At 45.6% G+C, this 22344-nt stretch overlaps 13 protein-coding genes across 13 annotated transcripts; 5 read left to right on the forward strand and 8 right to left on the reverse strand.

Moving 5' to 3' along the window:
- Positions 1-214: 214 nt before the first annotated feature.
- Positions 215-1848, reverse strand: POB3 (FACT complex subunit POB3; the record flags this gene model as incomplete). Its single annotated transcript, XM_020213340.1, has 1 exon — positions 215-1848. Exon 1 carries the CDS (start codon positions 1784-1786, stop codon positions 215-217), a length of 1572 nt encoding a protein of 523 aa, XP_020070962.1. The 5' UTR covers positions 1787-1848.
- A 345-nt stretch (positions 1849-2193) lies between these two features.
- Positions 2194-4079, forward strand: LCB1 (serine C-palmitoyltransferase LCB1). The gene has a single exon (XM_020214860.1). It carries the CDS (start codon positions 2308-2310, stop codon positions 3985-3987), a length of 1680 nt encoding a protein of 559 aa, XP_020070963.1. The 5' UTR covers positions 2194-2307; the 3' UTR covers positions 3988-4079.
- Positions 4080-4507: 428 nt separating this feature from the next.
- On the forward strand, positions 4508-5356 carry GSR1 (Gsr1p). The gene has a single exon (XM_020214861.1). It carries the CDS (start codon positions 4743-4745, stop codon positions 5343-5345), a length of 603 nt encoding a protein of 200 aa, XP_020070964.1. The 5' UTR covers positions 4508-4742; the 3' UTR covers positions 5346-5356.
- A 297-nt stretch (positions 5357-5653) lies between these two features.
- On the forward strand, positions 5654-6450 carry NGK1 (hexokinase; the record flags this gene model as incomplete). Its single annotated transcript, XM_020217355.1, has 2 exons — positions 5654-6387; positions 6429-6450. The coding sequence occupies 2 exons, from the start codon at positions 5654-5656 to the stop codon at positions 6448-6450; spliced, it is 756 nt and encodes a 251-aa protein (XP_020070965.1).
- Positions 6451-6581: 131 nt separating this feature from the next.
- On the reverse strand, positions 6582-7485 carry CYBJADRAFT_167333 (mitochondrial pyruvate carrier family protein). Its single transcript, XM_020214862.1, has 2 exons — positions 7370-7485; positions 6582-7230 (listed from the first exon to the last, which is right to left on the reverse strand). Exons 1-2 carry the CDS (start codon positions 7442-7444, stop codon positions 6892-6894), a joined length of 414 nt encoding a protein of 137 aa, XP_020070966.1. The 5' UTR covers positions 7445-7485; the 3' UTR covers positions 6582-6891.
- A 924-nt stretch (positions 7486-8409) lies between these two features.
- On the reverse strand, positions 8410-9201 carry CYBJADRAFT_167336 (uncharacterized protein; the record flags this gene model as incomplete). The annotated part of the gene is made up of 1 exon (XM_020214863.1): positions 8410-9201. A coding segment is annotated over exon 1 (680 nt), but the record flags the coding sequence as incomplete, so codon positions are not given.
- A 96-nt stretch (positions 9202-9297) lies between these two features.
- CDC23 (anaphase promoting complex subunit CDC23) lies at positions 9298-11073 on the forward strand. The gene has a single exon (XM_020214864.1). It carries the CDS (start codon positions 9321-9323, stop codon positions 10968-10970), a length of 1650 nt encoding a protein of 549 aa, XP_020070968.1. The 5' UTR covers positions 9298-9320; the 3' UTR covers positions 10971-11073.
- A 4-nt stretch (positions 11074-11077) lies between these two features.
- APE3 (aminopeptidase Y) lies at positions 11078-12776 on the reverse strand (the record flags this gene model as incomplete). The annotated part of the gene is made up of 2 exons (XM_020216847.1): positions 11078-12496; positions 12732-12776. 2 exons carry the CDS (start codon positions 12774-12776, stop codon positions 11078-11080), a joined length of 1464 nt encoding a protein of 487 aa, XP_020070969.1.
- Positions 12716-13806, reverse strand: SHG1 (Shg1p). Its single transcript, XM_020217947.1, has one exon. The coding sequence runs from the start codon at positions 13495-13497 to the stop codon at positions 13066-13068; it is 432 nt and encodes a 143-aa protein (XP_020070970.1). The 5' UTR covers positions 13498-13806; the 3' UTR covers positions 12716-13065.
- A 345-nt stretch (positions 13807-14151) lies between these two features.
- On the forward strand, positions 14152-16290 carry CYBJADRAFT_162124 (uncharacterized protein; the record flags this gene model as incomplete). Its single annotated transcript, XM_020213666.1, has 1 exon — positions 14152-16290. The coding sequence occupies one exon, from the start codon at positions 14152-14154 to the stop codon at positions 16288-16290; it is 2139 nt and encodes a 712-aa protein (XP_020070971.1).
- On the reverse strand, positions 15979-18578 carry RGD1 (GTPase-activating protein RGD1; the record flags this gene model as incomplete). Its single annotated transcript, XM_020214865.1, has 1 exon — positions 15979-18578. A coding segment is annotated over exon 1 (2036 nt), but the record flags the coding sequence as incomplete, so codon positions are not given.
- A 677-nt stretch (positions 18579-19255) lies between these two features.
- Positions 19256-19492, reverse strand: UBX7 (Ubx7p; the record flags this gene model as incomplete). Its single annotated transcript, XM_020212212.1, has 1 exon — positions 19256-19492. A coding segment is annotated over one exon (237 nt), but the record flags the coding sequence as incomplete, so codon positions are not given.
- Positions 19493-20507: 1015 nt separating this feature from the next.
- CHK1 (serine/threonine protein kinase CHK1) lies at positions 20508-22125 on the reverse strand (the record flags this gene model as incomplete). The annotated part of the gene is made up of 2 exons (XM_020212638.1): positions 20508-21969; positions 22031-22125. The coding sequence occupies 2 exons, from the start codon at positions 22123-22125 to the stop codon at positions 20508-20510; spliced, it is 1557 nt and encodes a 518-aa protein (XP_020070974.1).
- Positions 22126-22344: the final 219 nt, after the last annotated feature.

A 22344-nucleotide genomic window follows, 5' to 3' on the forward strand; every position in this document is an offset into this window, starting at 1 on the left:
CTTTAGGTACGAATCCATTCCGATCACTGAATTGGACAGAGCCCGTTGATATCTCTTTATTACATTGTTACTGAAAGTAATTAATACCTCATCGCACGACTGCTCAGGTGCAGCGTGGAGGGTGGTGTCCGGATGTTTCCGTCTCTATAATGAAGAAGCACATCATATAATAACTACAACAAAACACAATTTGTTTCAGATGAAGCAATTTATATTAGACTTTTGCTTTCTTTGCAGGTGGACCATCGCTATCCTCGTCACTCATTGGAGCATCTGAATCGTATTCTTCAGCCAGGTCATCATCGTCGTCGTCACTACTACCAGCGTTGAAATCCTCATCTGGGGACTCGTCTTCGTCAGCACTACCCATATTCGCATCAGAGTCTGATTCTTCAGCCAGAGCAGCTTTAATACGGTTGTTCTGTTCTTCTTCTTCATTCTTAACACGTACATTTTTCTGCTTGAGGAAAGAGGAGACACCAGATGCCTCATCCTTGGAGATATTGGAGAATTTGTGAGAGGAACCAGAGCGTAGACGAACCTCGAGATCAAATGTTCTGTGGACGTGTAGGTCACCAACTCTTGATATGATTACTTGCTCAACATCTAAGTAAGGGATGTACACCGTTGGTTTTGGAACAAAGAGGAAACATTTCTCTAAAAGATAGAGGTAACCTTCGTTAACCTTTAACGAACATGGCAAACCTGCCTGGCCCAGATTGGAAGAGAATGATCCAGGAATTTGAATACGACGCTCAGTCAAGCCTCTAAGAACATGACTCAACACCAGATGTGTCTGTTGATCGTATTTCTTCTTCAAACGATTCTCGTACTTCTCTTTAAATTCATCATCTGGAAGGTTAATCTCTAACTCCAGCTCTTCATCATTAACAATTTGTAAAACCAAGAATGGGTATGGAGTTTGACCTTGTCTGAGTGGTGGGTTGACTTGGATAACCATCAAATGGTGAATGTCATCAGGTTTTGGCAATGAAAAGATTCTTTCGATATGAGAATAATGTATCTTGTGATCATAGGTTTTACCTCTTAATCTCAAAGAATTTTCATAAAAGTCCATATCAAAACGGCCACGAGGTGTTAGGAATAGAACGTCTGTAAACGATGCAATTGCATCTCCTGAATAGATACCAATATCGGCCTTTTCCTTCAATTGTTCGTAGAATGCAGTTGCCTTGCTTATCTCCTCTTTGGCTGCCTCCCCCTCGGGAGTTGTTGAGTCCTGTTCATCGTTCTCCACAACACCTGGAATGTAGAATCTCATCTCAACTAGCTCGTCACCAGCCTGTGTGCTATTCTGCTCTGTGCTCATATCCACCGCTACTTCATGCTTACCAGCCAGGTTGGAGTTGTTTATCATAGAATAAGGGATTTCAAAAGCAGGTTTACCCTGTACTTGGAACACAACCTCGTTTCTCGTCAAGTCCAAGTCTCCCCAATTCCAACCCCTTAGAGAGTGTTCTCTGTGGTCCAACTGGATGTTGAAATCTCTCTGGAATTCATTCTTCAACTGCTGGAAATCTTGCTGGTCGAAACCATCCAGTCTAACAACACCTTTATCCTTCGTCTGGATGCGTAATTCCCAGCCTCGTGACCCCCTGGACCACATCGCACTGCTCATTTCATCAACCCCTAACAGAAAGGGAGCTGTCGTGGAGGAGCCTCCCGTGGCCACGGCCTTCCAACCAACACCTTTATCGGCCAGACGGAAACGTCCATGTGCTCGAGAGCTGTTCAAGTAGATCCTCTCAAAGTCCAAACCAGCCATTTTCCCGTCTACTTCGATGTTCCAATGCTGCACTACGTTCTGGTTTTGAAGATGAAGTAAACACCAAACAAATGTTGCACAAAACATCAAAACCAGCCAGAAAACACAACAACGAAAAAAATACTGAGCGCGCGCACGCGCGCGCGTGAGAGTAACGAACAAACAAACAAGAAAAAAAAACGAGTTCGCGACGGTAGGGTAATACCACTTCTCACCGCTTGACCCAAAGAGGAAACTTTCCTGATTTAGTCCAAGAAATAGGAGGCAGCCGCGGTTAAAAAAAAGAACAGTACAACTTTTAGGGGCTAAAACGCGATTCTTTCTGCTTGTGTTTTTTCCTTCGCCTTTTTGATATTTCCACTCGACGAAAGACATCAGGCAAAAACAAACCAAACTAAAGTGAGACGACACCAGCGTCAACCAGGACAACGACAGAGAAAAATACGTTGTTAGCCACTCGCGTCTGTTGATTTCTTACATTGAAGCTGAACAGACGATACGCCAGAACACCGTAGGAACCTATGGCGCAGAACATAACAATAGAGGATGTTATTAATACGTCCCATCACATCCTTGAGAAGTCGTTGGTAACGGCGGGTACTTATATGGAGAAGGTCCCGGGCGGGTCGATTGTTGTTCGTTATATCAAGTCGTCGCATCGAAATGATCCAATAAGAACATTGTTGGAGCTTGGACTGCTGGTCTTTGCTATTAGATACTTCACCACGTCGAGATCCTCTGTGAAGAAGAAAGGGTTTGTGAAACTGACACAGGCTGAGGTTGATGACCTGTGCGAGGATTGGGAGCCGGAACCCCTGGCCGTTCCCGTTGATGAGCGCGAGCAATGGCAGCTAGACTCCATACCAGTGAACGAGGCTGCTATCGTAGCCCATGTTAAGCTCCAGGGATACGATAATAAGAAGATGATAAACGCAGCCACCCTAAACTTTCTGGATCTCGGTTCAAACGAATACATCAAACATGAAGTACAAAAAGTGATAAGAAACACAGGTGTTGGTGCGTGTGGCCCACCAAACTTTTACGGAAATCAAGATATCCACATCAAATTGGAGAATGATTTGGCACAGTTCTTTGGCTCTGAAGGGTGTGTCCTGTACGGTCAAGATTTCACGACAGCAGGTTCGGTGTTACCTTCATTCTTGAAGAGAGGCGATTTTGTTGTTGCAGATGCGAATTGTAATCTTGCAATCCAAAAGGCGTTACAACTATCAAGAGCAAACGTTTACTGGTATAAACATAACGATATGGAAGATTTGGAGAGAATCATGTTTGCACTTCGCGATGATTTCTTCAAGTATGAGAAACCTATCTCTAGAAAATTCATCGTCACAGAAGGATTGTTTGCAAATGTTGGAGACTATCCAGATTTGAACAAGGTTATTCAACTGAAGGAGAAGTTCAAATTCCGTATCTTTTTGGATGAGTCCCTGTCCTTTGGTGTCTTGGGTAAGAGTGGACGTGGATTACCAGAACACTTTGGAATCCCTCGTTCCAAAATTGACATCTCCATTGCGTCAATGGCGAATGCGTTCAACTCAAGTGGTGCATTCTGCATTGGTGATAAAGTCATGTCCTACCACCAAAGAATTGGTTCTTTGGCTTATTGCTTTTCAGCCTCCTTACCTCCATACACAGCAAGAGCCACTTCCTTGGCATTGGAACTAATCAACAAGGATCGTGAGTATGGCGAATCACCGCTAATGTCCAAGCTGCACAAGTACAGCGGACAGTTGTACGATTCTTTTACAAATGATAAGAAGCTGGAAAAGTTGGTTATAATCAGATCCGCCAGAGAATCATCTGTATTGCATTTACAAATCCATCCAGACATCAGACTTCGTCTGGGACTACCACTCTCGTATACCGGCTCAGGCTCGGAGATGGAGAAGCGTGTTAAGAAAGGTTACAGCGACAAGTTCATCGAGGCCCTGAACAACGAACAGTTCCTCCTCCAGAGCGTTGTTAACCAATGTCTCAAGCAAGGCGTTGTTGTTATGAGACCTGCATATTCATGGGCCCAAGAGATTGCACCTCTAGTACCACACCTTCGCGTATCGGTTAACGTTGGCTTGAGTGAGAAGGAGGTTAAGGAGATCCACAAGGTTGTTTCAAACGCTATTCAGAACGTGATTAAAGACATCACCCTCGAAGAGTTTGAGACCCAGTTGGAAGCGAAATGATCACAGGCCTCGCACGTATACAACCACTCATATACACACATATATATATACTTATACGTAATTATATTCCCCCTAATAATACTAATCTCTCCATTCCGTCATAATCCCAATCGCCCCAACTCCATCACCGTGACAACAAACGCGGTTTTGAAAGAAAATAACGTTTCCAGAACACCGTAGATGCACACGTCCGCTTGGCCAAATCAAACAACAAAAGAGAAGAATTCTCGGCTTGCACCGCGCTTTGCACCGACGCGAAAACCCGAGGCACTGCGGAAAAGCGAAACGAGGCTGTAAAAAGTGGGCTATGAAGGCCATCTCTGCGTGGAATTGCTGGAAACTTTGGCAACGCAGTACCCACGTTAGTAACCACGGTGTAAATGACACGGCTTTACAAGCAAACAAGCCGAAATTGGACTGGAGGTTGGGGTTTTGGGCAGGAATTTGTTCTTTTACTGGCTGTGTTTCCAGGCTTAGAGGGAAGAAGAGAAAAAAAAATTTAGATTTTGAGTGTTGGTATAACTGGCGTGGAATCACCGTGGTTTCCTGTTTATTTTGGGTGAGCGAAACAAGGAACGCAAAATTTTGTTTATTTATTTAAAGAAACAGAACAAAACAAAGGGTGTAACAGAGAAAGCGGTCTACTTCATGAGAAAGTGATCTGTGTTTTATTTGTTTGTGTGTGTGTGCTTTCAACAGGATATTGACGTGTACAGCTTTGTGTCTACTCTCATTGAACTACATCTATACGAACAATGGCTATCTTCAGAAAGAAATCTGCAGCTTCCCAAGGATCCGGGGGCTCTGGTGGTAAAGCACAAGACGTTCATCTAACCAAGGAGGATGCTCAACACTATAAGGTGCGTACTGGCTCGGTCCATGATCCCATTTTACAAGCGGTGAATGAGGCACAGCCCTTTGAGAACTCCATCCCTGCTGATGTTTCCCATGACGGTACACAGAGACAATCGTACTCTGCAATGTTGCAACAACAGGGGATGTTTGACGTGTTTGGACGTCCAATATCCAAGCCCGACATCTCGAACCCGACTAGAGCAAGAGACGAAAGACCGCTGGACACGATTAGAAGTTTTGAATACGCAATCACGGGAGATCAGAGTTACAGGGATCAGTTGGAGTCTGAGCAACTCGGGTTCAGGGTGAGACAGGACTTCCCAAGATTTGGTTCTAATCCATATGGTAACGATGGCTATGACGAAGCTGGCGCAACAAGCTACGGTCATAACGGCCCAGTCCACAGCTTCACAGGTGGGGAACAAGGTGTCTATGAAGCACCTGAGCGTAAGGAGGAGCCAAAGAAGAAGAAGCGTGGACTATTTGGTAAGAAGAAGAAATGAGTGACATGGTGGATGGTGGTGATGGTTATGGTTTGTTTTAATTCTCCTTTTCTTTTAATAGTCTTCTCCAAATATATATATACCCAGTTTTTGTTAAAGATATCCAGATACATCTGTCTTGTTATAATGAAATGATTATAATATTGTGGATGGTATAATATAATTGTAACCACAATATAATATAATATTCATCTAGGTTGCCTGATTTGGCTGTTTGTCCTTCAGTCTCGCGATAGAAACCATTGAGAACGGCTATCGAACACTACATTAATATCCAAAATTGTACAGGGGAGGTTGCACTGATTACAATGACTGTCGATAGCGATACGCTGGTTATCAAGAGAGTTAGGGCCTCTTTTGAAAGCTCGAAAGTGGCACATCTTGATGGATTGATCCTCAACCAGATAGAGAGAGCATATAGTTGTGATTCCCCGATATCAATGCTTCGCATGTCGGGTGCATCCGTGGATATCACAGAGACGAGGACCCAGGGAAGGCATCTATGTATAGAGCTTGGTGGCTCGACGCTAAGGATAGGCATAGTGGAGTTCCATAGCGACTCTGGGGACTTCAAGATGGTGGCTGGGAAGAGATGGGACATTGATGAGAGCTTGAAGCTCGTCAACGATGAGTTCTTTGAAGACATAGTTATGAAGTGTATTGAAGATATCGATTTTAAGGCTGCTGGTGAGCTGCCACATTCCGTGTGTATCACATGGAGCTTTCCCTTGGATCCCAAGGGCAGAATCATTACAATGGGCAAAGGCTGGACTTTGGATAAGCAGCTGGAAACATCACCATTGCATAGCGTATTCAAAGCTGCATTTGATAAGCATGGCGTTCGAGTGGATGTGAAAAGAGTTGTTAATGATAGCATCAGTTTGATGATGTTTGCATTAACAAAAGGTTCCAATATGGCGTTGGTTTTGGGTACTGGTGTTAACATGTGTCTCGCGAGGGACTCCACTCTCTATAATGTTGAGCTGGGTTTCTTTGGGTCCCTTGAACAACCAACGGAGTACGATTTACTGTTAGATGAGAGGTTTAGCACCATGAAGGAGGCATTTCTTACTAACAATTCAGCGTGTCTGTTCCAACCTTTTGAAATGCTCACTTCTGGAAGATACTTGGGAGAGTTGCTAAGACTAGTATGGATAAGCGAGCCAATTAATTTGCACTGTCCGTTCAGAGAGCCATTCTCAATAAGCGGCGAGCAGTTTTGTCTCTTGTTGAACGAACCTGGTGTTATCGGCTCCATTGCACATATTATACTGGAAAGAGCAGCGTATTACGTCCAAAGTGCTATTAGAGCACTACACTTATGGGCTACACGACACCATTTGGGAAAACCATTCACCATTCACTATACCGGTTCATTCTTGCATAATTGTGCTGAGTATCAGCGTCTTATCCTTGAAGAATTCCAAGAGTTGACTTTGATCCATGTTGAAACGCCAATGGCTGGTGCTGCTGTTGGACTATTTGATTACAACCACGCACATACACACACACGCGAGAATAAGTTCAATCAAGACATTCCACTGTGTTAAGCAGACGAGACAGCCTTTGTCGAGCTATTCGTCTCTTGGGCAGCAGCCACTGGCTTCTTTGCACCGTTGAGGATATAATCGACAATCTGTGAAGGGGAGTCGCCTTCTTTCAATCTATACTGCGTGATTCTTGTCAATTGCATCCCGGCAGTGAGCGCAAGGAAGAAGTTGACAGAGGCAAGCAGATAGTTCTTCGGTTTGATCACAAACGACCAACGGGTCCAGATGACTCCCGTGGCTAGAAGAGACAAGTTCTGGGTACCACTGACGGTTTCGACTGGACGGAAGGTGTCGTTAATACCGGCAAACACCAAGGCCCATTTGAGCACTGGAGCCTATACGGCGGGTTAGTTTCTTTAGAGCCTTTTTTCCTGGTTCCAAGGCCTTGCAGTCCCTCCACGGTGCTTCAACCACACACACACACTGAGAGAGCATGAGAGAGACACACACGGCCTACGAGAGGCGTATACATACCCAAAAGTGAATCGTCTTTGGCCCCGTTTCTGAGTTGAGAAAGCGTCTGAAAGCTGATGATCCTGCACTAGCCATGGTGTTCTACTTCTGAAGCGTTATACTGTTGAAATGATCGAGATGAGTGTAACAAGAGAGATCGATGTTGAACGGGCCCAATTCTTCACTTCCTTAGCCGATCCGAAAGATGAGACTGAACGATTATTGGCGTAGGGCTTTTTTTTTATGTGTGTGTGTGTGTACGTTTTTTGCGGGCTTCTCTGCTGGTTTTAAAAGGAGAACTTCCACTTTTTGCTGGCCTGGTTGGTCTTCTGTCACTGCGTGTGAGTGTGGGGGGAAGCGAACCGTTGTAGCTTTTCTCTCTCTGTTTAAAATTTTGTGGGCAGAATTTTTTTTGTGGGCGGAAATCTTCGGCGGCCTGCGCTCCTTGGGGGTACGAGCCGAAGGCGAAAAAACCGTTTGTGCGTGTGTGTGTTGTTAGCCCTTCTTTTTTTACGTGGGGAAACCAGCGCTTGTGGGAGACTGTGAGTATTTTCAGCGGGATGTGTGATTGCAAAGTCGTGGGGCATGGGCGCCTAAAACAGAGGCCAGCGCCTACAACAGAGGCCAGGGCTTTTGAAGGAGAGTCGCTAGGCAGAGAAGACGTTTTGGAAAAAAAGTCCCAAGAGAGCCCGAGCACAGGTCGAATAGCTGTTGTTTGGACTTTTTTGTTGGGCGCGTGGTACGCTGTGGGCGAGGCCATGTGTGTGTTTCAGGGACTGTGTGTTCCAAGGGACTATGGGACTACCGTGCTTGGCTGTTGGGAGTCGACTGTGTAGTGGTGGCAACAGAAGCGATGCCTGTCTAGTACAAGTGATGGTGAATGTAACGGTTGTAAGCGAGCATGCGTGAAGACCGTAGAGGTATATACCGTATTGGGCTAGACCGCATCCGGACACCAGGGTAGTCTCTGGGCGTGCGCCTACCGCTCCCAGGGGACTATTATACGGACCAGGGACTCGAAGTACACACTGTACGTCGAATGGGGACTACATCTACGGAAAGGGGGACTCAAGGCATAGGTTATACATGAATTAGAGACTACGCGTAGACGCTATACAACCTCAACATTAGGAGTTCACGCCCAGACTAATCAGCCCACTTCTCCTTCGTGACGATGGCCTTCACCTTCTTATCCATGGCCTCAAGGTCGTCAACCAAATACCTCTTGAGCTCGTTGTCCCTCTTGCCCCAAGTGTCGTAATCACGTCTTAGATCCTTGATCTCTGGTTTCAAGAGATCCTCGTTCTTAAAGCTCACTATGGCCCTCTCTTTACGCTCAGCTTCCAGCAGCTCCATCACCCGCTCTTTGCTGAGGGAAACGTCCAACCGTTCACCACTCGAAAGCTCGATGTTGGAGATCTTGCCCAGGGACTTCTCCAGCTCCAACACCTGTAAACTCTTCATCCTCTGCTCAAAGAAGATCTTATTGTTCTTACTCACATGTGAGTACGAAGTCTCCTCCAATAGCGATAGCTCTTTCAGCTTGTCCATATACGCTTCGTGGAACCTCCTCTCAAGATCGAGTAATTTGGCACTTCCTTGAGCAAGAGGTAGCTGGTTATGCCTCAAGGCCTTGAGCAGATCGGAACACTGCTCCCTTGCGCCTTCGTCATCGGGTTGTATGGAATATAACGCTATAAGTGAATCTATCGACTCTAATGCCTTAGAAAACTCGGTATCCAATAGCTCATTCTGCTCCACCAGCAACGACGTTGAAGGATCTTGGCTCTGTATAGCAATCGGCTCTTCACTTTGTGAGTTTGTGCTCATTTCGAATTCCCCGAGTTCGCTATTGCCTTGTTATCGCTTTGTTGTTGGTGATGTTTGTTGTGTTTTTTTTTCACAGTTTTGTTTATGTCAAACATCAACAAACAACAACAAACATCAACAAACAACTGCACAGAACCACACAATGGACGTTGAAGAGCTTCGTCAGAACCTTCGCCACTCGGTGAACTTACTCGGTGCGTTGAACCTCACGAGGGCGGCGAAGTGGGCTGGTGAAGCGCTCGTTGGATTAAGAGAACCAACAGAGGAGGTAGAAACATCTGTTAAACATAAACAGATACACAACTTCGAAACGTTGCCTCATAGAGAAAGCGACTGTATGATGCTGGCACGAGGGCAGTTCAACTCCAAGGAGTTCAGCAGATGTGCTTACTCCCTACGGAAGTGCCAATCCCCCCAGGCTGTGTTTATGAGATTGCACTCCACCTACATTGACGGTGATAGGAAAAGAGAAGAGGAGAGTCAAGGAATCCTTGGTGCCAACGACTCAAAAGTGACTAATGCCAATGCTCCACATGTGTTGAAGGAACTATCATCGCTCTTGGAGTCCCCACAGTATAGCGATGATCCCTTTTTGTTGTATCTTTATGGTGCCCTTTTACTGAAACAGAAGTCTACAGAGTTGGCAACAGAAACACTAATCAAGAGTATCAAACTGTACCCTTTCAACTGGAGCTCGTGGAGCGAGCTAATCACTTCAATAACGGGCTTGGATGAAGCTCAGCTGATACTCCACGATTTAGAAGTACACTTTGCACATGATTTTAGTGCCTTGACGATGGTCAGAATTGGTAAGATTGTCATTTATCAGGAGTTGTTTCAACACTTTGAACAACTCTTCAAAGATTTACAAGGACTATTAGAGCTGTTTCCAAACTTTGCTTTCATAAAGACTCAAAGCGCATTGGTATCGTACCATGCCCTGGAGTATCAACAAGCAGAGAATACCTTCGACAGCGTACTTCAGCAAGATCCTTACTGCTTGGACGACATGGATACGTATTCTAATATCCTCTACGTTATGGATAAGAAGTCCAAATTGTCATACTTGGCACAGTTGGCAAACGAAGTGGATAAGTTCAGACCAGAGACATGCTGTATCATTGCGAACTATTACTCGTTGAAGTGCGAACATGAAAAGGCCATCATGTACTACCGTCGTGCTTTAGCTCTGAATAGAAACTGCTTAGCCGCGTGGACATTAATGGGCCATGAATTTGTCGAGTGTAAGAACTCACACGCTGCAATTGAATCATATAGACGTGCTATTGATACAAACCCTAAGGATTTTAAAGCATGGTATGGTTTAGGACAAGCGTACGAAGTGTTGGATATGCATCTGTACTCATTGTACTACTACCAACAAGCTTCCATTATCAAGCCACATGATAGAAGAATATGGATTGCCTTGGGCCAATGTTTCGATAAGTTGAAAAAGGTTGAGGATTCGATAATGGCGTATAAGAGGGCTCTTTCGCTATCCGAATACATCGACCTATCAATAGTCTATAAATTGGCACTATTGTACCAAACACTCGGCCAAGAAGCAGAGGTCTATGCAAATATGAGAACCATATACGTTGAAGAAGTCAACACCGAGCACCACAGTGATGAGACAGCGAAGGCCAGAATATGGCTCGCTAGACATGAGATGAAGCAGGGAAACTATAGTGAAGCATATTCCTACGCGGTGGACTTGACGTATGGAACCAGTCAGGAGATTGAAGATGCAAGAGCCATAACCAGAGCTGCAAGAAACAAGATGAATAATTGACTAATTCATAATGCTACAACAAGTCAAATTCTAAACATTTTATAATCATAAAAAAAGCACATAAAAGCATCCAATATCATAGATGGTCTAAAAAAGAGTGGTGGGTTTTACATAATGTAGAAGTTACCGTGCAAGTTGAACTTGTATGGCACATCAGCAGAGGATGCAACCTTTGGTGGCTCTCTCAATGGGAAACCTTCCAAGCTGTTTGCATACGTAGCGACAGAGTGAGCAATGAGTTGGGTATTCGTAAGGAATGCATCCCAGTTCAAGTTCGTAACATCATCACACAAGGCGTGGTAACACTTGTCCAAGACTTCACCGTTCTGTGAGTTCTTACCTTCAGCACCAGCAGCGATACCACCAGCAGGGATACCGGTTTCGATGAAGCCGACATAGTCTGAGCGACCGTCGAATGGAATCAAAACCCATGGCAAGCCCTTGGACTCGTAGTAGTCGATGTAGAGTTGTTTCAACTCCTCAGAACCAGGTGGGTTCAGCTCATTAGAACCGTTGTAAACTTGGTACTCAAAGTTTGGAGAAGCCATCATGTCATAATCCATAAACAATCTGATCTTGGAGTTCTCCAAGGCAGTCAAGTTGTAGGCATAGAAGTTTGAGCCTAACAAGCCTTCCTCCTCAGCAGCCCACCAAGCAAAGCGGACAGCGTTGTTGATCTTGAAGTTTGTCAATTGAGCTGCAACGTTCAACAAGGAGATTGTCCCAGAGCCATCATCGTTAATACCAGGGCCAGCCTCGACAGAGTCTGAGTGGGCACCAAGGGCAACGATGTTATCCTGGTCACCATGAATGGTTGTGGCGATGATGTTCTTGGTCTTGATGAAACCAACGTAAGCAGCGATGAACATGTTGATCTTCAGAGGAACACCAGCGTTCTTTTGAGCAATGAGCGACTCTGCCAAGGTCTTTGAGATACCCAAGGTGCCCACTGTGGTGTTTGTTGGAGTACCAAGAGTGCCTGTGATGATCTCATCAGACTCTGGGTCGTAGATAAGAGCAGCACTGGCACCCCATTTACCAGCCAAGCTGGACTTGTTTCCGAAAGGACATTCACCTCTCTTGATCAAGGCAACGGTGTTTGTCGACAGAGAAGCGTTCAATGGCGCGTAATCGATGTCTTCACATCCCAAGTTATCGATGACAACCAAGTCTGCCCAGTAGACGTGGGCAGCAGGCGTCAATTGGAACGGCTTCTCGTCCAACACCTTGACACCGTTGACTGAGAGCGAGTGGTTGAAGACCATTCCGTTAAGAGCCTTGAACTCCTGCTTCTCATACGTGTAGTAGTCAGACATGTTCTTCAACTGTTTCTCAATCCAGCCCAAGGTCTTGTAGTGGCCTCCAGAGCCGATGACCCTGGTTGGATGGCCATACTCCTTGACAGAAGCATTGGCAATGGCAAAGAGCTCTAGCGCACTGGCATTCAACGCTTCGTGTGTAATCAACGCCTGGAGAGACTCGGAGTCAACCAATGGCAGTGCTTCGTAGGTGCTGTTGTCAGTTGGCTTCTTGCCAACTGACGAGAGCTGCTGTGCAATGTCTACAACACGCTCCTCTGTGGAAATCAGCACTTGTTGGAGAGCCTCTTCCACAATGGAAGGAAGGATAAACGCACTGGCAAGAGACGCACAAAGGAAAGTATACTTCATCGTTTGGTGAGCTGCTTGTATGGAGACCAACAGTGACAAACCAGGGGAAAACACCGTGCTATCGATACCTTTAAGTACTCCAATGGCTCACTATCAGAGAAGTGGATAGAAGGGCTGCCTCAGCAGGCCTGGGCATCTCCGAGGTGACTGGCTTTGTGGCCGAAAACGGAAACTTTCCGCGTTTGGACGTTTCTGTGGTTTCCTCAACCACCGGCACAGAGTTGCGTCAACGTCTCCAATGGCAAGTTCCGGGACGTAATTTGCAGCTATCAGTGGCGGATTGTTTCTATCTACGCGTAGTGAGATGGGTTGCATATGGTGCATGTTGTCATTTGCGTGAGTATTTGGCTATTTTATTGTTGTGTAGACGAATTTGGAATCTGCTGGCGTCGTTGCTGAGTGACAAGACTGAGAGCGTCACCGGGTCACGTCAAGTCGGGTAGTTTCTCTCTGCGTAGTGTGTGTAGGGTCTGGATGAGGCTGTTTCTGAGCTCCTCGGAGCCCTCCGTGGAGCTCTTGACCTGTTTCTCGAACAGCTGGTAGACGTCATAGTTGTCGTGGTTGGACAATTTGGAAACGTCGATGCCAAAATTGGTCAGGGAGGACTCGTGTGCAGCAGAGTTCTGACGGAGGATAATTCCCTCTATCAATGCAGCCAATTGGCCCTTATTCTTCAACAGCAGCTCCGGCTTGGTCTGCACAATCTCGTCCACTATGGATTTGATCATCTCCAGCAGCTGGGCATGTGTGTCTGTCTGTTTGAACTGTTGCAGTAGCTCATCTCTCTTTGCATCAAAGTACCCTCTACGCTTGTACAGCACCTCGAGGGTCTTTGCGTCTTCCTCGTTCGACGACATCGATGTGTGTGTATATAAAGAAAACCACCAATTGCTCAATCCTCCCACCTCTCGATATACAAGACGGACACGGCCTATTTCGCCTAGTGTGGTGTACGGCCTGTTCCACTTTCTATCTATGGAAAGCGTATCGAAAAGATTACACGGGGAGACGCAGCTAATGTATGTACTCGGTATGTATGGCAACCCTCCTGGATGACTCCTAATTGGGCACTATCTCTCTTCCCTCGTTGATATCTTATCTCCCGTGGTGGTTGCACCAACGGCCCAGCGAAGTTGAAAAGTTTCAGCTTTGAGAAGGGGGAAAAAGCTGTGTGTTATCAGGTACCGGATGACGTCATCTGCTGGTGTTCGGGTGATTACATGTCCGGGTGGCTACATGTCCGAGTATTCCTGGTGTCAGGATGATTACATGTCCGGGTGTTTCCGTGCTTCTCAAACTTTAAAGTTGTACACGAGGCTACATAGAATTTCAAGGTGATGGGCTCGTTTCATGTTGATGAGGTTGGAGGTATTAATAGGGCCATCTAGTGATTTCACTCGGTAATCCCATCGTTCTAGATCCACAATCTATTGTGCAAATTATCTGTAATCATTGGAGCACCGAAGTTGTGTACTTCCTTCCCACAGTCAGGCTTCTGAAGCACCTTAATGATGTCAAATGTTAGCAAGCATAAGGTGAAGCATCGGCGTGGACTGTCACCTTATCTTCGGGAGATCTATTCAACGTTGTTTGAGCAGGTTGGACGCGTACTACAGTGTTCCAAGGATGAACAGCCACTCACCGTGGGCTATAACAAACTGTACAAGTACGTGGAGTTCATCTGCCGTGATAGGCAGCAGTCTCCCTTGGCCACACAGCTTTTCGAAGCCACTGATAGCAGTATCAACTCACTGGTAACACAGGTGCTACTAGGAGAAGGAGACGAGCTACTGAAGAACTTTGTCACCCTGTACGACTGGCTGTACCATCGCTTGGATATACTGGAGAGGATATTCCTCTATCTGGATAGAACGTATCTGCTCAATCACCCCTTGAAGAAGACTATAAAGGAAAATGGCTTCTACACGTTATACACTTCACTCACGATTAGTGGGAAATGGGATGATCTTTACAACAGCTTTGAGCAAATACTGTGTCGAGTACGTCGAGGCGAGATCTCTGACATGTCATTAGAACTCGAGTTCTTTACCAGGTACCATACATTGGCCAAATGGGATACTCTCGATAAGAGACTACTCGAAAGCTCCAGAGCGTACTTTACCGAAGCACACGATTACGTGGTATCAAATATACCACCAGAGAATAGGTTCGAGATCAACTATAGGGCATCTCTGAAGGAATTAGACATGTGGAAAGCGTGTCGAATGAACGATGAGTTCCTCGATGCTATGCACAGGGTACTATGGGATTATCTGATACTCTATAAATATGAAGATGACCTCCGTGAGATTGCAAAGTCGATGTTCCAAACAAATAAGATCAAGCTACTGCACAAACTGTGGAATGAGCTAATACTCAAGAATACACTGGACCAGAGGGAGTATCTTCAGCTGTTTCTACAAGGATTCGCCGATTTTGTCAGCTGGTCAGTGAACAATGTTGTGGACGACTCTGCGATGTCTGAACTTTTGCAGCCACTCATAGACCTCAAGTCTGACATCAGTGAGACAGTGTCTCATTTCAAGAGCCCAAATAAGGTCTTGGTCTATAAGGCCAGAGACTCGTTTCAATCTGCCATATCGAATGGCAAAACATTATACAAGTTGAGTAAGTCAATCGATAACTTCTTCCGTTCAGCAGAGCTTTCCCTTGAAACGAAAAAGGCTTCCCTTGAAGACATACTACTTCTGTTCAAATCCATTCAGGATAAGGAATATTTCCTCAAGATGTGGAAAGGTGATCTCTCAAAGCGATTAATCCAGAGAACAACACCAAGCCTGGAATTGGAGGATAGTATGCTACAGATGTTGGGAAACGAAGTTAATGAGGACATCATAAAACCAATGAGAACAATGGTTCACGACATGACAGAGTCTCATGACTTGGAGCTCGGTTATCAAACCTCATCACAACTGTTAACGACGTCATGCGAATTCCACCCCTTGGTTCTAAACTCTTATTCATGGCCTGTGATAAAAGGAACTGCTGCTCTTCCACCTGACCTCAATTCGTTGATATTGGATTTCCAGCAGTTTTACTTGGACAAATGGTCAGACGATAAGAAGCACAAGCTACAGTGGTGTCCTGCCATGAGCTCAATGGTTATTGAAGCACATTTCCCACATGGTGATAAACAACTACACACCAGTGAATTCCAAGGCTTGGTGCTCTTGTTGTTCAATGATCACGATTCGTTATCGTTTGAAGATATCAAGGCACTTGTACGTATGGATTCTGGGACGTTGAGTGGAGTACTGTACTCCTTGACAAACGGGAAACACAGGATCTTAACAAAGGATGACAATGCTTACTCCATGAACAAGGACTTCAGTGATAAGCGAAAAGTCATCAAACTTCGTCAAGTTCAGATGCGTTTGAGAGGTGGTGATGCAGTTGAAGAAGATGACGAAAGCCCTGGGGTTTCTAACGAGGATAGAAATGAACTCATCAGAGCATTTATTACGAGGCTAATGAAACATAAGGAATCGTATCCACTGGAGGATTTGATCAATGCCGTATTGGAGAAATATATCATTCAAAGACAAGATGTGGAAACACTCATAAGAGATCTCATACAGAAGGACTACCTTGAAAGAGGATTGGACAACTACATCAAATACAAGCCTTGAAGTCTTTTCCAAATTCCATGGAGAGACGTATACCGGTTTAATCATTAATAGTTCATGTTTCTTTACGTTGTCTTTTTGTCTTTTGTTTCTCTGTTATATCGTGTAATTCCACACTTCAATCAGCTTCAAAGATATCGTTTGCATGGATGATTAACTCCTCAACGACTCTTCCTTGGAATGTCATATCACTTGCGTTTAACTCGCCCTTAGGGAATAATGTTGGACCCCAAATAATTCCCAGGTTTCTCTGGCTCATCAAATTAATATCTTGCTTTGCTGAAACCTTTGCCAAGTGTAGGATTAAACTTCTCAGAGTCCAATAGGAGCTATCCGGTAGATCGTACACAACCTGGTGAATACGTTTTAATCTGATGTCCGGTTCTGCAATCTTTACGTATTCCAAGAACTGTGGTGCAGCGGCGTTCGTGAGTAGTCCCTCAGGTAGTGAGCTGAAGTAGTTCTTCAAGAGTGATGCAACAGCATAGATATCACTATCAGTGATGGAATTTGGATTAGGTAATATCAGTTTGATATTTGCAGGGTCCTTATCGATCAGCTCCTTCAACGAATTCACTGTGGCAATATTACCACTAGTTCTATAAATGCCTTCGAGTTCCAATCCATGCTTATCCACAACGTAGATACATTGACGAACCACAGATGGCACCATCTCTCCTTCAAAGTCAATCAATTCACCTATTGGGGTTCCAAAGGTCTTGAAACCAGCTTGTGTACCTGGTGGTAATGGAACATTGTCGTTATTAATCACCGATTGCGGTCTTGGCCCAGTCAATATTGAGCTCTGATCTAGACTCTTCGAATCTGACGGCTTGATTGAAGGTGTGATGGCTGCTGATGAAATTGCAGCTGCAGCTGTGGTTTTCGTGAACGGTGAGTCTACCCTTTGCTTTGGTAACACATTATTAACACCTGTACTGTTGAAGGTTTTGATGATTTTAGGACCTCCGCCCCCAACAACCATAGAAGGATGCTGTCTATACTCAACAGGTATCAACTGCTTATTAGTCTGGGCAGGGTTGACATATTTCAGCAGATATTGATACAGATCACGTTCATTATCAATCGATGACGCAATCGTCTTCATAGACTGGTTGTTTGAGCCCTTCATTGGTGTTATGCTCAGTGCAGTTTGTAGAACAACATCTTCAAACCTTGTGGCATACTTTTGCATCTGCACACACATTGCAATGTCAATCTCAATGATCAAGTCTTTCAACTGTTGCGCAATGCTTGGTCTGAAAGTGTTCAAGAATACATTTCTTAACCCTGTTGACGTTGAAACTCTCTGTCTGTAGTCAGAGTCTGCAGCTTCAATCTTCCTGTGTAAGATCTCCTCTTGTTCACTTGTGGTCTTGGAACCTTTGAGCGTGAACGTCTTCTTAGAAGGATCAGTAGTCTTCACCCTCTCAAATTCAAGACACAGTTGGTCGTACTTGGATTTGGCCTTGTCGGCAGAGGAAATCGAGTCAATCACCTCCTTCTCCTTTCTCTTGAAGTTCTCCTTAACAGATTTTCTCTGTCTTGTGAACGTGGAAGCCATGGAGCTCAACTCATCGTGCATCGTGAACAGCTCCTTGCTATAGGCAGCGGTGTTCACTGCAATCCTCTCTTCAATCTTGATGATCTTATCCAGGTTCATGACAAACGAGTCGTTCTTCAACGACTGCACGTTGTTCTTCAGCACCTCGCTCGTGGATCGGGTGATCTTCTTCAGATGCTCCTCCCGGTCCTGCTCAAGCATCGCCTTCTTACGCACATACTTGCAGAACTCATCGCAGGTGTTGATGCTGCGCTTCAAACGCGTTAGAAGGGCCTCAATCGCCTGATCCGAGTTGAGCGCCTTCACAATCTTCGGCTCCTCTAAAAGCTCTGCTGACGAAGCTGGAACAATCTGACTTACAGAGCTACCGCTCGTTGATCTGCCGTTACCGCCGCCTCCAATACCACCGTTGTTGTTGTTGTTGTTGTCCTCGTCCACGCTCTTCACGCTACCGCTACGCACATTTGCGGGCCCGCCCATTTCGGTCCCCTGTGTAACAGCACTCGTAGGCGCTTTTGACTGTGGGCCTTGTACCGTCAATTGGCTGTTAGCGGAGGCAGACGACACGACACGTCCTCGTTCTTCTTCGCTCATCTCCTTTTCCTTGCAAACGGCCTTGATCTGTGCCCTTTGATTGGTTGTGCTGTTCTTGCCGTTTGCCCACTATGATTGGGTTTCTTGCTGGTGAACGTTAAAACCTTTGGCAAAATGGAGGTTTTCCCCTGCTGTGTTTTTTTTCCCTCTTCTTCATTCCCGTTGTTTTGGTTACCGCGGGAGCGGTGCTGGGTGATTTTTGGCGTGTTTTTGTACTCTGTTGGAATGACGTAAGACTTTTTGTTTTTGTTTTTGTGTTTGTTTTCGTTTCGTGTATGCTTGACTTCCTAATACGGAGACTCTACAAACCATAAAGCATATAAACAAATTACATTCTGTTATGTCCTGAGCAGCGTTATAATTGGAAAGAAGGTCATAAGCTCATTTCTTCTTGTGATCATCGAGGTTAACATTATTGCCGTTATAAGTGCCATTCTCATCGTGTGTTGCCTGGTTCGAAAACGTTCTCACATTGGCACTCAGACCAGAGTTCATTCTCGACAGTGGCAGAGGCGAGTCCAGTCGAGTTGGAAGGTGCTGTGCCTGTTGCTGTTGCTGTTGATGCTGAGCCTGGCTTTGATCGTCTTCACCAAACGGCGACTGTGCCCTGGTCGAGCTGTCTCCAGCATGGATATTGAGACTCAATGACGAAGGGTGTGACAGGTCCAACGATGCCGGTGCCATTGGTGATTGCATTGGAGATGCATACCTCGAGGACTGCGGTGAAGGCTCGTCACGATAAGGCTCGAAGTCACCATCTCCAGACGTCGAGGTACGGATCTGGGGTTCAGCAGCCTGATTGTTGCCTCCCCAGAACGATGACAGCCCACCAAGCAGACGGCCAAATATCCCTGATGAGCTTGCTTGTGATCCACCGTATGCAGTCACGTAGTTGGAGTAAGGCTTGAGCAAGAGAGCCGATCTAGGAGTCAACTCCAGTGATTCGAGCGTCTTCTCCTCGTCATTCACACCAAATGTGACCCTTGGAATGGTTCTGTGGAAACAGTATGGGTCTTCACCATCAGTTCTGTTTTTGTCTAGCCACTCTCGAACATCGTTGAGCGTAGAGGATGACTTGAAAACGTGTTGTAGGGAGTGTCCATCCAGCAAACGTATGGAGAGTGCACATTCAGACTCGTCGTGATCATGGTGGATGTTATCTCTGAGTTCATGCGTAACCTCCTCATCGACGTGGCCTTCATGACGTTCTCTCTCCTCACGTTGCCTACTCCTCCGTTCTTCTTCATCAGCTTTCAACAACCTTCTGATACGATCCCTATCTTCGCGCTCTTTCTTCTTCTTCCGAAGTTGCTCCTGCTGATACCTGTGTACAGACTCCATAGCCGCTTGTTCTTTCAAAGACTTGTACTCCCTCTTTTGTGGGGCTGGTTTGATGGGAGGCGTTGGTGATGCGCTCGCCACAGACGGCGTTGAAGAAGTTGGTGTCGCAGCAGCTGATGCCGAGCCCCGTTGTGATGAACTCATAGGTCCTTGGGACTCAAGTACCGATGTCAACCTCTGTTTGAATTGCTCTTTCTCCACGTCACTCTTTACAACATCAACAACTTGATTCACCTTACAGCAGTAAACACATGGAGGAACAACTTCGCCAAACACCTGCTCAAACATATCACATTCAGGCGAACCCTTCAACAGCTGTAATGCGACGCCCCTGTCCCCTATAAGAGCCATCAACTCATCATCGAGCACGCTATCAATCCAAGTGTTATCGCCTCCATGGACGTAGACAACGAGCACCCTATTCTGCGCAACTGACTCACTAACCGCAGAGGCGACTGATGAACCAAACACTCGGTCTATGGACATCTCTGGAATTACGGGACGGTGGTTCTGACTGCCTGTAAACACGGTCCTGCTCAGTGAAAGAAGCCCTGAAGATCGTGAGTTGTTGTGTGTGTGTATTTATGTGAGTGCGGATATCATGGAGCGTTCGGCAAGTGGTTAATCCGAACACCGACCCTCAGCTTAGTAAGCATTACATAATCAATCCACATATGTACTACTTCATTTTATAGGAAGGATGAACTGCTCAAGGTAGCAATCATTGATCTATGTAGACAGCTTCTCTGCTCTGCACCGTGATCTGCTTAAAGAACCGTCTCCATTCCAGTGGATCACCTTTTGTCTTTACAAATTCAACGGTCTTCAGCTTCAAGCCTGGTGTCCTTGACACCTTTATGCTTCCACGTAGATACATCTTCCTTCTGTCAACTGTAACGACGCTGATCTGGATAGGATGCGATTTCAGGTTGTGCTCTGTGATGTTATCGTAGTGGAAGCCAGCAGTGGAGATGCCACTTCTGTTCAAGGAAGAGAGGAGGATGGGTATCAAGGTCTCTATGGGTTGAATTGAGAAGAAACGTGTTAGTCTCTCAGCATTGTGTAGAACCAAAGCAGACTTCTCCAGTTTGGTCTTGTCGCTGGCAAATTGCAGCATTGCCGGGTCCTTTGATATGACGTTGAAGATACTCTCCCTCTCAGTGGTTAGGGAGTTCTTCATCACCTCACGGTCATACTCTGTAAACTCTTGCTGTGTAGCTGGTAAGTGGAAGGACTCTTGGTCGTCCAGCATTGCTGCAATATCAGCGACAGGCTGAGAAGCTGTAAATTGGCTTTCCAAAGAACCATATTTATCGTTAGAACTGGCAAGCTTGTGTTCATCATCACCCAATCCAATATGCAACTTCTCAAATAGTTTCGAAGTGAGCAAATACGTATCTTTACACATTCCATCTGGTGTTGAAAAGTTGTTGTCTCTATTGACCCATGGATGTGCACGTATCTTATCCATGGAGCTTCGCTTATCGACTTGAAGTTTCAGCATCATTCTCAACAGTGATAATATCAGAGGACTAAACCTGTTCCAGGGAGAATGGTTCACCTTACCATCATTCTTCAAGAAGTCGTAAAACAGATAATCGTTCTTAGTGGGCTCGTCCCATGGAGTCTCACCAGTGAGCATCACAAACAGTACGACACCACATGACCATATATCTGTGAGGGCAGGATCGTATTTCCCTGAGACAATCTCAGGTGCCATATACGGTGGCGAGCCACATGGGGTCGAACATGATCTCCTTGACCCATCTTTTCTCTTGAAGACAGCTGCCAATCCAAAATCTGCGAGCTTCAAATTGCCATGCTCGTCCAGTAAGATGTTTTCTGGTTTGATATCTCTATGCGCCACGCCCTTCTGATGGCAGAACTCCACGGCGTTGATCATCTGTTTGAAGAAGAAGTGAGCCACTTGCTCGTCGACCCCGATATCCGGCTCGATCTTGTCGAACAGATCACCACCACTTGCAAGCTCCATGGCGACAAACAGCCAATTCGAATCAGTACCGAAATGTAGCACTGATATCACATTGGGGTGTCCAGAGCACTGCCTGTGTAATAGGACCTCTCTGCCGATATCATCATCTGAAAGACCGTGCTTATGGCTTATCTCTCTATGTATGAACTTGATGGCAAACACCTGCCCTTTCATAGTGGCGGATTTCACACTTTACCAGAACGTTAGTATATATATCTCATGGCAAACATCAGATAACGGGTCACACATACATCGCAAACGAACCTTGTCCTATGGTATTGCCATACTGTACACCTTCGATCTGTGGCAACGGATCGAGCTGTGAGAGCCTGAAGTTGAAGGACATTGCAATGTGCTCTTAGAATGTTTCAAAATCAAAGCAATAGGGCGTACTTGTCGTGATTTGTGTGTTTTTCTGAATGGCGTCCTTGAAGAGTTTCTTTGTTTACCTTTTCCCACTTTTGGTTGTTTCTTCATTTATTGTCTCGAGACTTACATAGACCTACTGTTTTGGGAAGTCGAGGAAGTGTATATCCGTTATACCAGGATTTCTTCAATGATTAAT

This window comes from Cyberlindnera jadinii (assembly GCF_001661405.1).
Source record: "Cyberlindnera jadinii NRRL Y-1542 unplaced genomic scaffold CYBJAscaffold_5, whole genome shotgun sequence".
Classification (NCBI taxonomy): Eukaryota; Fungi; Ascomycota; class Saccharomycetes; order Phaffomycetales; family Wickerhamomycetaceae; genus Williopsis; species Williopsis jadinii.